The sequence below is a fragment of the Montipora foliosa genome, chromosome 10 (assembly GCF_036669935.1).
Source record: "Montipora foliosa isolate CH-2021 chromosome 10, ASM3666993v2, whole genome shotgun sequence".
In the NCBI taxonomy this organism is placed as follows: domain Eukaryota; kingdom Metazoa; phylum Cnidaria; class Anthozoa; order Scleractinia; family Acroporidae; genus Montipora; species Montipora foliosa.
The window spans coordinates 24340113-24352612 of record NC_090878.1 but is presented as its reverse complement, the minus strand read 5'-3'; the positions used below and the strand labels follow the sequence as shown (position 1 = coordinate 24352612).

At 38.8% G+C, this 12500-nt stretch overlaps 1 protein-coding gene across 1 annotated transcript in view; it reads right to left on the bottom strand.

The window, feature by feature from the left end:
* The window catches only part of LOC137972652 (uncharacterized), a 39253-nt gene that overhangs the window by 13602 nt on the left and 13151 nt on the right, over positions 1-12500 (bottom strand). The window contains exons 3-4 of the mRNA XM_068819386.1: positions 10024-10358; positions 9262-9309 (exon numbers count right to left, since the gene is read on the bottom strand). Coding sequence (XP_068675487.1) covers positions 9262-9309; positions 10024-10358 — 383 coding nt within the window. The remainder of the gene's footprint in view (positions 1-9261; positions 9310-10023; positions 10359-12500) is intronic.

Genomic DNA, 12500 nt, shown 5'->3' with positions numbered 1-12500 from the left:
TAGAGATAAATGGTGAATGATATGAAGACCATGGACTGAGACACTTCTTAACTTTCGGCAGAATGCGCAAATGATTGGAATGGAACGATTTGATATCCTGGACTACTTTTTACTGGGTTGCCAGTATGGCAAACCCAGTCAGAATCTGCGTTTCATTTGTTGGTTTTATTTTTTTTTCGTTTTTTTTTCCGTGTCGGTAAAAGTCTTGCCTGTCACTCCTCTGCTAAGTGGTGTCTTTGTGCATAGAACCTTCTGCGCTTATTTTCTTAGGATCGAGAGGGTAGTAGGAAATGCGTAGATTTCTCTGGTGGACACAGTAGAATGATTAAGACGAGATTTTTTTGAACTTCGAGCATTGCGCGGCCAAAAAGACCATCAATCGGCGTCAAAATTGTTGAGACACTCTTATTCTTTAGAGTCGATTTCAAGCTCGGCGGCGCAAATGGCCCCCTCCCCCGCACCCCCGGGACAATGTTGTGTTTTTCTGTTTTCTACGAGCCTTGTAGACAGCGGTACAACATTGATTAGGGTGGGGGAGGGAGGGGTATCCCGGAAACGTACTTTCTGGACAAGTTTCCTTTGCAAACAATGAATGTGTAGTTGCCAGTGTGCTCTGTTGGCAACTGTCTCAACTAATTTTGTCGCCGATTGTCTGTTTCAGAAAACTTCCTTTATACCCTTTATACGGGCACCTATAGTCCAGTCTGTCCGTCAATATGACCACATGAGTGAAAGACTTTTTACAGGTCTAAAAAATTGCGGATAGTTTATTATTCTCGTTTTCGAGTGTGAAAAATGCGTTGTCCTGTGCGAAGCGAGGATTGCGACGTAAGTGCAAAGGACCTGTTCACTTTTGCCTTCTTTAATACGCTATTTGTCAGTGGCGTTAAAGTATGGATTTGTTAAAGGGTTATGCCTCTAACTCCAATTGATCAGAAGAAGCCGATTTTGTTGATCGAAGTGGTGTCGCAGATGAACGCGAAACAGACATGGTGGCTGTTACAGCCGGGGAACACATTTACGTTCCACGCTCAAATTGCTACGTCGGTGCAAAAAGACTTTCCACCTTGTCGCAGATGCTTTGCAGAGCTGGTTTTGGTAAAAAATGAATGTTTTGGGGAGTAAAGAAACAATATTTTCTCATTTACCATGAGTAACCACGAGTAACCACGAGTAACCACAAGATTATTATAAAAAGATAATGTAATTATTCTACTTGTTAATTATGGTTACTCGAGGTTACTCGTGGTTACTCGTGGCCACTCGTCCGCGGAGTTCCTAAAATCTGAGTACAGCACTGTTTGCTGCTCTTTTTTTGTCCCAGGAGTTATAAACTGTCTTTGCTATTTATATTTCCCTCTTTTTTATGGGTCATATCCCTTGTAACAAGTTGAAATGGAATTATGTATGGTGAATTTCAAAAGGGAATGCTAAACGTCACGCAATGTTCTGAAAGTATCACTTTATTTCAAGGTATGTCAAATCCAAAACACTGCACAAATCGTCTTGAAATTGTCATTATTTAGTACGATGTCCTTTCTCTCAATAATAAGCGTTTGTGACGTGAAGTTAACTTCGCTGCGCGTTCGACATCCACATTTTGGCCGTAGTAATTGACGTTCTCGGTAGTGATTACTTGCGTTAAAATTTCTCTTTTTTTATTATGCGGTACATCGAAGCCCGTGAGATATCACTTTCCCTGACAATATCTTTCACTTTCCGCCCTTCGCAAATAGATGGCAAGCGTATACATGCCCTTATCTCGTTAGAAATCTTCTGTGTGAAAACCATGTTCGACACTGAAATGTCTGCAACCATACCAGTGACTGCTGCATCACGGTAATAAAGAAAAAGGTGATATATATATGTTCTGATTCCTATATGACATGACAACGCATAAACGCTATTGAAATGTGTATATTTCATATATTAATGCAAAAAAAACGCTTATCAGAAGTCGTCATTACACTTCATGCAAAGTTTTTTCATACAGACAATCGGCGTCAAAATTGTTGAGACACTCTTATTCTTTAGAGTCGATTTCAAGCTCGGCGGCGCAAATGGCCCCCTCCCCCGCACCCCCGGGACAATGTTGTGTTTTTCTGTTTTCTACGAGCCTTGTCGACAGCGGTACAACATTGATTAGGGTGGGGGAGGGAGGGGTATCCCGGAAACGTACTTTCTGGACAAGTTTCCTTTGCAACAATGAATGTGTAGTTGCCAGTGTGCTCTGTTGGCAACTGTCTCAACTAATTTTGTCGCCGATTGATAATAATCTTTTGCCGCCAGTCAATTTTAGTTGGAATCACGTGTGTTTCGCGCCAGGGAATATTTTGATGGCCGCCATAATCATTTAGACTCACAAAAAGTCCTGTTCCCTGGCTCATTTCTAACCTTTGTCGGAAGGATATGAAGCATTTTGTGGTAGAAAAACCCCTAGGATGCGAATGGAAGATTTGCTTCGGTAGACTTGCCATGAGATGCGAACAATGCCGGCCGTTTTTCACAGAAGTTATGGCTGATTCTGACGGTTTGAGACGGTTTACCAAGTCAATTCATTAAAGGTATGTAATTGTTTTACTTCTATAACCTAAGCTATTTCAATGACAAGTGATTCTTTAAAACTCTGAAATCTCTTTGAAAGGCTGTGTTAAAGCACAATTAGCGTAAGGGTCGAGCGTTAAGCCGGTCTAGCTTAACTTGCGTTTTCCAATTCACAATTTGAGCGAAATTATCCCTTGAGAAAAAGAAAGCTCAAAGTAGACTATTTGTGGACTTTATGAAACTGCCAACATTTCAAAATGAAGGTTTTGACTTCACCTGTTCTGTTGAAACCGTAATTTTGTTAGTTGTTTCAGCGTAAGCGGAATATACATCCTTGAGTTTTTATGCGTTTGGGAATTGAAAATAAAATACACCGTTGTGCGAAACCCATATTACTTACCTCTTTCTTGTCAGGCTACGCTGCAAAAATCTTGTTGTACCAAGAATTGCACGTCTTAATTGAAAGTTTCTAGATGTTCTACACTTGATTTGAGCATTATTTGCTTTAAATGTATTTGAACCGGTTGTCTGATCTCGCCGCAAACTTGCAGGGTAGTGCATTTCTCAACTTTAAACATCGCCCTTTCAGCCAGAGATCTGCTTCCATTTGGTAAGTACTGGATTACTGATCATACTGTTATTTTGAACATCACCTCTGGTGCTTTCACTTTGCATAGTAAAATGCTTTTGAAGTCATGAACTTTTCCAAACATCCGCGATTCCTTTGTGGCAGAGATAATTGGTTAACGAATTCTTTATGGCAGCACTGTTTATCCGCTTTGTTGTAAGTTCATTGTATAGTGTACCAGACACATGTCACTACAATACAGAACGTTAAAGTGCAAGCTTTTCAGTGCTACCTAAATAAAAGTGGTTTTGTTTTGAACCAGTTGCGTAATTTTAGTTTGAAAATACAACACCTCGATTTGTTTACATAATTGACATTCGAAACCACTTGCGTTCGAGCTTCCTTCACGTGTCCCTTCACGTGCGAGCGTTCTTCAGCCTGAAGGTTGTACTTTTCATATTTGGACAGCAACATTCCTTGCCTTGTACATTATTTTTGGAAAGTTCACATCATTTCCAAGAATTTTTATTGCTCAAAAAAGTGAGGGTGATGCCAAAAAACTTAAGCTAGACTGCTGGGGTGTGGAAAGAGCAAAGCTATTGAAATTTCCTGTTAGATGGTGTTGGAACATGTACCCTCTATAGCAAAAATATGTTCGTTCTGAATTTTCTTGTACCGGAAACAGTCATATATTATTTGCTAACGTTAACTTCTTTGCTTTGCTCATTAATCCTGGAGTTATGTCTGGTTTACGTTGGCTCCTCAGCATTTCACCTAAACGAGTTAGCTGCTTATCTACCTGGATGAAATACTCCGCGCCAAGTTTTGTGCAAATATTAGAGTCCTGCCTTCCCTGCCATTATTTTGAAATTTCCTGCAGACAAACCCTTAAAAAAATGTACTAAAGCGTATAGGTCTAATCTCCAGTTGTTCACATTCCTGTTTACAATGTATATCTATCATAAAAAGCAGACTTGTTTTGCTTAATTGAACCACAAAACAGGTTGATTTCCTCCTCCTAATAATTCACTTATCCATGATTTTTTTTTCCATCACAGGGGCCACTTTTGTAAGATGAATACTCTTCACTGTCTAGATTATGGATAAATTCTAAGACAAAAGCAATGGTTTCTGATGCAAGTTTATGACTATATTGGCATCTTATTTTCGGAAGTGCTGCTCCTGGACCATACATCTTACTATAAAGTCTAGCTTTTGTTAATTCGTAGTCTGTGCATGATACTTCCTCTCCTCGACTGTTAGTAAACCTGAACATTTGCTTAATTTCCTTATTTGTGTATTGCTGTGGCACACAGCTCAACAGTTCAACCCGTTTGGGACTTCCAGGCCTCTCTCTGGAGTAGCTGAGAGCTAAGCCCTCCATGATGTTTGCATTCACTTTTTCCTGAATGGAATTTGAAAGAAGTGAAGACAATGGCTTGTTTCTAGTAAGAAACACCTCCTAGAGAGTGAGGTTCACATGTTTACAATGATGTTTCCAAAACAATGCTAAAGCCAGTATTCGTGCAAAGTACTGATCGAGGTGAAAAATATTGTGATCTTATTTTTTTATTATCAAATGTAAAGGAAAAATATCCTGACATTGAATTCGTCAGTAATAATTACTGACTCAGATCTGATTATTAGAACGCAAAAAGAGTACTCTTTATACCCTGGATTAGTTTTCTATTTTAGGGAATAATGCATAAAGTACAAACTCACATTTAAGAACCTAGTACAGGCTGAAATTTGGCATTTTAAAAATACCCAGAAATATAACAGCCTGCTCAGGCTGGCAAAGAAAAAGAGGTTCTTTTACAAAAAAATCACCCTCGAAAAAACTCCTGTTATTGTGTATATGTTTTCTTTGATTGGCATTTTATTGGATTTTCTCTAGAAATATGTTTTCCATAAAGCTACAGTGCAATACTGTCTAAATATCTTATAAAATAAAAATATTAATATAGAAATTTATTGTTGTTCCTCTGAGAAATAAGAACCTATAAAGAAACTACATGTAATCAGCCTGAATTATGAAAAGTTAGCTTAAAATATTAGAACCTGCTCAGCCTGACCTCGAAAATTCTAGGTTCTTATGTGTGGGTCTTTACTATATTTTGTAGGGTTACCGGTAGTAACTTTTACCCTGTTATACAAGCATGACAGCATGCCATGTTGTCAGTTTCGCGGGCTTGGGAGATCCTTGAATTGTGTTTATCTTTTCATTATCAATCCAAATAAACTGAAAAACCAACTAGTAAGGTAGAATATGTATGGCAGAATTTTACCATGTGAGTAAAAAGAAGGAAAGTTTACCCTATCAAATTGGCCTTCAACAATATCCTGGCAGATCTCTTCATTTGAGGCACCCATGTTTTCAACTTCTGTTTTAAGTTCAGCCACTTTTTGCCTTGCGCAGTTATAAAGTTTGTTTCAAATCCTCCGCTGAGTTCGCTTTGACGTCCGTTCATATGACACTGGGGCACAACCAACTTGATTTTGAATAGAATTGTTTGCAGACAGGGGTTGTGGAACACTTTTGTTTACACTGGGTGACAGCCCGTGCAACCTTACATAACATGCACCACAGCACCTTAAACTGCTTATGAGGGCGACACAGCCAAACTTTTTTCCAAAAATGTTTTCTCAGCTTCAGGAAACAAATCATCTACTGACTTTGGTAGTGACTTTAAATGTTTTAGCTTGTACAGGGGAGTTGTGCATTTGGACGCTGAACATCTGAGGCGGATAGTGGTATTCCTACAGGCTTGACATTTTTCCCTTTAACATCATTTATGGGATGAGATTCTTCCCTCCTTGTAGGTTTTTTTTACATATACTACAAGTAAGTACTGATGAAGACATTGTTTACAATCTCTGAGGCTCAGCTGGGACTAGTTTCTTTTTTTTTTTTTTTTTCAATTCTTCACAAAGATCAAACCGTCAAGAACTCTTTTTTTTAACTTTGATATAAGCTAGACTTAACTCTAGTGAATTGTAAAATGAAACATTTGTGGGAAATCTTATGATAAATTCAACTCAACAATCGAAATTGAAAGTTGACAATTGAAGCTAAGCTGAACACAAGGGGGAACTGAAAAGGAAACACTTAAACACTGGGGGTCTCACGAACCTTTTTACGGAAGAAGTGTGCGGGAGATAAGCTGAAAATCAACTCTAAAGGAACCTACCCACGAATACTCAATACCTTTCAAAAAAAAAAAAAAAAGGACAAAATTACCTTTTGCAAGGTCTAGCGATAGAGTACACCGAGCTGTAACGACAACAGCAGTCCGATAACGATCTGTAGGAAACCTCACTGAACCGTAACGCAAGTGACAGAAGCTGCTTCCACATCAACTTGACTACCTCTAACTCGAATATCAGACCACCGATCACAGACAAGGCAATGACGAAAGAACTGTTCACACTATTTTAATAGAAGTATAATAAGAATTCATCCTAGGTTTGCAATCTCAAGATAGTCCAAAAGCAAGTCTTGGCACACTAATTCTAGACTGGATCTCTTAGCAGAGTCGGAGAACTCGAAATCTTGCAGCAGACAGATCTTTTCGAACAATTTGCGTACAGGTTATAACCTTGCAAGAAGGTTAAACTAAATACGATAAATTCACCGCTTCAAAACGTTTTTCAAAGCTTTACAGATCTTTCCGAAGTGACTGAATGAAATACCTGTGTAAAATGGTTGGCTAATCGCTTGCACTCAACACAACTTCTATGTGCTCTTCCACCGCGACACAATATGGCCGACGGTACAAGTCCTGATCTGAAATAACATTGGGCAATTCTTTCTCTTGCCTATATACATGTATGCTCGCAATTTTTATTTATTATTTTTTTTTTTCGAAAGTAAGATGCGCGCAAGCTCTTATGGGATTTTTGACCGCTGGCGCGCTTTATTGCTCGATGTTCAAAAAAATCTCGTCTTAACTTTTAACCTGTAATGGCGTCGGAAGTCATTGTCACGCGCATGGTGTTTTAGTACATCTTTCAACAAAATATACCCATATGGAGCTCAAGAATGGAACGTCAAGACAGGCGGTGAAACATAACGATCTGGCATCTTAAAAGCGACGAGTAATGGACTTCGACAGCAATCTTTCGCCCGTCGAGCCGAAATCAAAGTAAGCTGTACTTCTAATGTTTCGCCAAGGTGGTGTTATGTACAACACTGAAACAGAGACAGAGAAGGAATCGAACACCTTAAGTGGATCTGTGATCTCTGTTGTCTGTCTCACAGTGTTTACTGAAGTCGCATCTAAGTTGTCTGGCAAGTAACATATATTTTGTACTCAACTGTGCAAAGGTAAAAAAAAAAGTTGGAAATGTGACAGTAAAAAATTATTTGAATGAAAGCTTGTTGTCTCTTTTGTCCTTTATTATTTACGGTCAAGTTTCTTTCGAAAAGGGTTTAATGTGAACTGTCAGAAATTTAATTAATTGCATATGCTTTGTGAAACCGAGTGTGTCTCCTTTGCACGCACGCAAATAGGAAGGGTTTTTTGCCTTTAATAGCAAATATGTTGTTTGTTTCAATACATTTTTCGCTGGAAAAGATTTTTGCGACATTTCCATGTTTTGTGAAATTTTGTCATGTTGTGTAATTTTCGAGCTTAACAAATTTGCACTCGTGTTTTGAAATAAGATAAGGGAGAATTTTTGTTGTAGTGCACTGTAAGTAGCGCATTAGTCACGAAAATAGACAGGTCTGTTGGAAGCGTGATTGCGTTTCAACAAAATGAGCGCCAAAATCGGCAAAAAATTGTGACGCTGGTGAATAATAAAGTGGTTGCTATTTCCAAAACGATGGAATTACCTGGTGATAAATAACCTCGTCTGGAGATTAAATTTTTGACTTTGCAGATACAATGGTCAACCTCAAGATTGGGCGATTGTGATCTTTGTCTTGAATTCGCACATCTATTATCAAACTTTATAACACTTGAAAGAAAAAGAAAACTAACAAAAACAAAAACCCGGTATCTTGCCATCATTTGACACAGATGCTTCACTGTTTCGCGAGTAAACATGCCGCGGTAACTTGATCACGGCGCCCGCTGAATTCGATGTCACTTTCGATTTTGCGATTTATTTGTGCAGCCAAAAGTAAGATAACATGATTGAACGTACCAAAACTCTCCCACTGATGATACCGCTGATCGTAACTTTTTATTTCCGCGGTTCAAAATTAATGTTGTTTTCATGTCGTAAATTTTATTGCTGATGGCAAAATATTTTATTCTCGATCGACCGTCCTGGAAACTTCCTTCTGCTCTTCCTAAAAACTGTGTATCAATATTTATTTACTTTTGCATCAACATTTGTTTTGCATTAAGCAACCTAGCAAAATCTGTACCTTGCTTAGTTCGCATTTGTTAGCGTCAAAAGAGAATTTTCGGTCCAATGCTTCTGTTATACGGAGGGGTATATTTGTTAGGTCACCCATCCAGATACGAACCCCGCCGGACAGGGTTAACTTCAGTGAACTATTGTATTACAAAGCTGTCAGATGCTCAGAGTGCACGCTTAAACTTGTGGTGAAAAGAAGTTGTGAGGGAACTTGAAAATGATCAACATGTCAGCCCAGAAGCCAATGTTTCTTGATTCCCTTTTATTTTCTTCAATCTGGGTTCAGTACTTTGCTAGTAACCACATGTCTTCTCAGAGGGCTATTTACCCAAGACTTCTACCATGGCACTACAATGATATACAATACCAAGACAATATCGTGCACTGTTAGAGCTACATATCACGCAAAGACAACTTGAATCTCCTAGAAGACAACACGCAGCTCAGTTGACAATATGGAATAAATCGCTGTGTTACTTCACTACCACACGTAAGCAATGCGTGTCTATTTTTTCTAAAGATGACAGAAATTTCTTCTTTCTGGCAAATGATTAATTTATAGGCCGTTAGCCAGGTTTTTAACCTCAAAAAAGGATCTGTTTCGTCGTATGAACGTGTGAGCCAAAGGGCCTCTGCTGGTATGACTTCTGGGTGATCCCTTAAATGGTCTTAATGACCCCCGACTTGGAAAAATCGCCTGGAACGCTGCACGTACCACAGGCAAACCAGTGTACGCTCACGGAGCGTCTAGTTTATCAATAAAATCACTGTCCACCTACTTTTGCGAGGGGTCGGCACTTGAGTTGTTGGTGGAGGACTTGACGTCCCTATAGAAGATAACACAAGAAGATGATGAATACTTTGGCCACCTCAGTCGAAGAAATCTACAAGTTTATATTTCTCTTTATTGCGAAGGTATCATGCACCGCACAGGAGTTATGCAGCTTCAGCTTATATCAAGAATTGTCGGAGAGCTGATTATTTTTATTCAGCATTTTTTTTTTTGACAGGAAATCAAATTGATTACGTGAGTGATCACATTCTTCTGACCTCGACTGTTTGAGTCAATATAAATGCTCTTCGGCATCAAGTTTTCGAAAATCCATCATTGAAAAAGAGAAAGTCGCTTTCTCGATCAAACATGTAATAAATAACAAAATAAAGTGGAGAAAATTTTCTGCGTCAGTCTGCGTGTTAAACAACGAAGCATGTTATTAATCCTTCCCTATTCTTAAATCTGCGATTTAGAGTGCAGGCTGTTTTGAAAAGAAGATGATTACCAGGTAGGAATTCAGCCGATGGGGTATGTTGAATGACCTAGAGAAACACTTCAAACTCAGGAAAACGAAAATGGTTTTTAACTTGTATTGCTACACATTTTTGTAAGCTAGGGGAACATAGCAGAAAGTATTTAAGCAAAATAGGAAGACGGCATATCAAGACTTTTATTTGTAGCTCCGGTCTTCATATTTTAATTTCAAGTTCCCCTTTTTGTTTATACAGGAAAAATTTCAGGTCTTTTACTAGGTACAAAAGCTTACCTTTATGCACATGCAGTTCCAGAGTTGCATTTATTTTGCCTAGAACATTTGTTGCAGTGCAGGTGTAATTTCCTGCGTCATCTGGCTGAGTCTTCTTTATCTTTAAGGTGCTATTGCCTCTCGAATTCAGTCTTATTCGAGATGATAATTGAACAAGTTTTTGGTCTTTTATCCATGCTACGGTTGGAGGTGGATTTCCTTTTACTAAACATCGCAGACGAATGTCATTTCCTGCTTCAGCGTTATACTGAAGTTTGGGTCTTTTTTCAAACTGCGGTGGATATTGTTCTAAAACGGAGGAAAAGGACATGTAATCATTATACTTGTTTGAAATCCTTCGGAAAGAGAAATAAAGTTACCTGAAACAAAAAGTGTGCGTATTTTGTTAAGCAGCACTGTTCATGTGTTTTTTGTGTCAGACCAGTTTCGAATGCATAGCCTGTAATAAACAATTGGTCATACCATTTCTTTCATTGTTATGCTATGATTGATTATCCATTATTAAGTCGTAACACTCGTCCCTTAAAACATCGGTCATACGAAACTTGCACTTGTGAGGCATCATTTAGGGCGACCTGCCTGTCTCAAAATACTTGCGTAGACAACATCAGTCACTAAAAAGTGGTTTATCGCGAACGACTTGGGCCATAAACCTTCGCTAGACAAGTCGCAGCTTGTAGTGCGGACAACATTTCCAGTCATTATATAATTTCTATAATTTCGTAATAATTTTAATTTTTATAACTTCGGCAATTCGTCTCATTAACATAACTGAATTTCGTTCACCAAAAGAAAGAATAAACAACGATATTTATTTCTTGTGATAATTTTCAGGGTAATGATATCCAGGCTGGAGCAGATAAGCAACTCTGGATAAAATTGAATTTGCCAAATAGGACACAATAAAGAGGATTTAAAATGAAGGTTTACCAAATTTTCACACTACTCCTACATCAACCATTGCAGGCTGGGGGATTGCGAGCAAAAAAAACCGGCCCTACAAAGACAAAAATACTTGTATCATTTGAATTCTTGTTAGAAACATTGATTCAACGAAAGTGCTGTTTTTAGGAAAACCGAAGCCTGCGTAGCAAGCGTTCCTGTTCGACAGAAGAGCTTCGAAACGATTTTCTGCAAACTGGCCGCGCGAAAGTTGGGGCAAGAGACTGAGGGAACGCTTGCAAGAAGAACCCCTGGGCGTTTTCCATTTACAAAAAATTTCCGGAAATTTCGGTGGAAATTTCCATCGGGTGAAAAACGTGTTCCATTTAACTCAGGTCCGTTCGCCGCCCAGTGATTGCGATTTTACGCGCCAAAATTTAAAAATGTGGCCGTGAATAGCCTGGAAGTGGTAAGACCTTTCAAAAGTTGTAAATGGAACACACATTTCCATCGGAAAGTTTCCAAGGGAAAAACAGGACTACCTTTTCAGAAGTTCCGTTTATTCCGGAAATTTTCCAGTGGAACGAACCAAAAACGTGTGTCCATTTACATCTCAACCGGAATTTCCGGAATTTCTTGGTAAATGGAAAACGCCCCCTATTTTTGAAAAACCCGTTCGCCCACAAACGGGGGCTTCTGATTGGTGCGGCACAGTCACAATGATTGACAGGTGACAAATTTTCGACCAAAATGTTTCTTGTTCGTTCTAGCGTGACAAGGACAATGGCGGAAGATGTGGAAGGTTTTGAATCGTGTGTTGAAGCTGAGCGAATCGATTCTCGGTTTTACATTGAAAAGGGAACAAGAATTGTCAATGCGCCATCTCTTTAACTGTATAGATGTCATGGCCGTTTTGCCAACAGAATTCGGGAAAAGCTTAATTTTTCAGATGTTTGTCATGATGTGCGGAGTTCGAAATAAAAAAAGAAGAGACGAAGAACAGGCTTCTCGAGTATCATCGTGATTTCTCCATTTCAAGTAAGTGATTGAGGTAAATTCTATGGGAATGACAGCCTGTGATTTAGATGACAATCTGGACTGCTCGGGCGATATCCACCAAAGAAAAATTAGTATTATTTACGCGTCAGCTGAAGCCGCTGTGGACAATTAAGCGTTTCCATAATTCACCAAAAGCAAAATATTCGTTATTTAACAAAACTTTGGCAGCGCTTATTCTCGACGAAGAGTTTGGACTGGACTGAAGTAAGCTTTTCGTTCGCTTGCAAAAGATACTTTATATTTACGCAGGATGAATTAAGAAAATGCCTGCGAAGTATCAGAATCCATATGTTTCAGGATCAAGGAAATAAACCGTATTCGTCAAATTCTCTGCATGTCATGGATTGAGACAAAATGAAGACAATGACGCAGCTTCCCTGTTAAATCTTCTGTTATTGCGTCTCCTTTGTACAGTCATGCGATTTTAACTGGTATTTCATCTACGATTTCGTTACGATTTGACCAAAAATGTACTGTGGAATATCAAACTAGCGAGGACGTTTTCCTGTAATTTCCAGGAGATTTAGTACGATTCA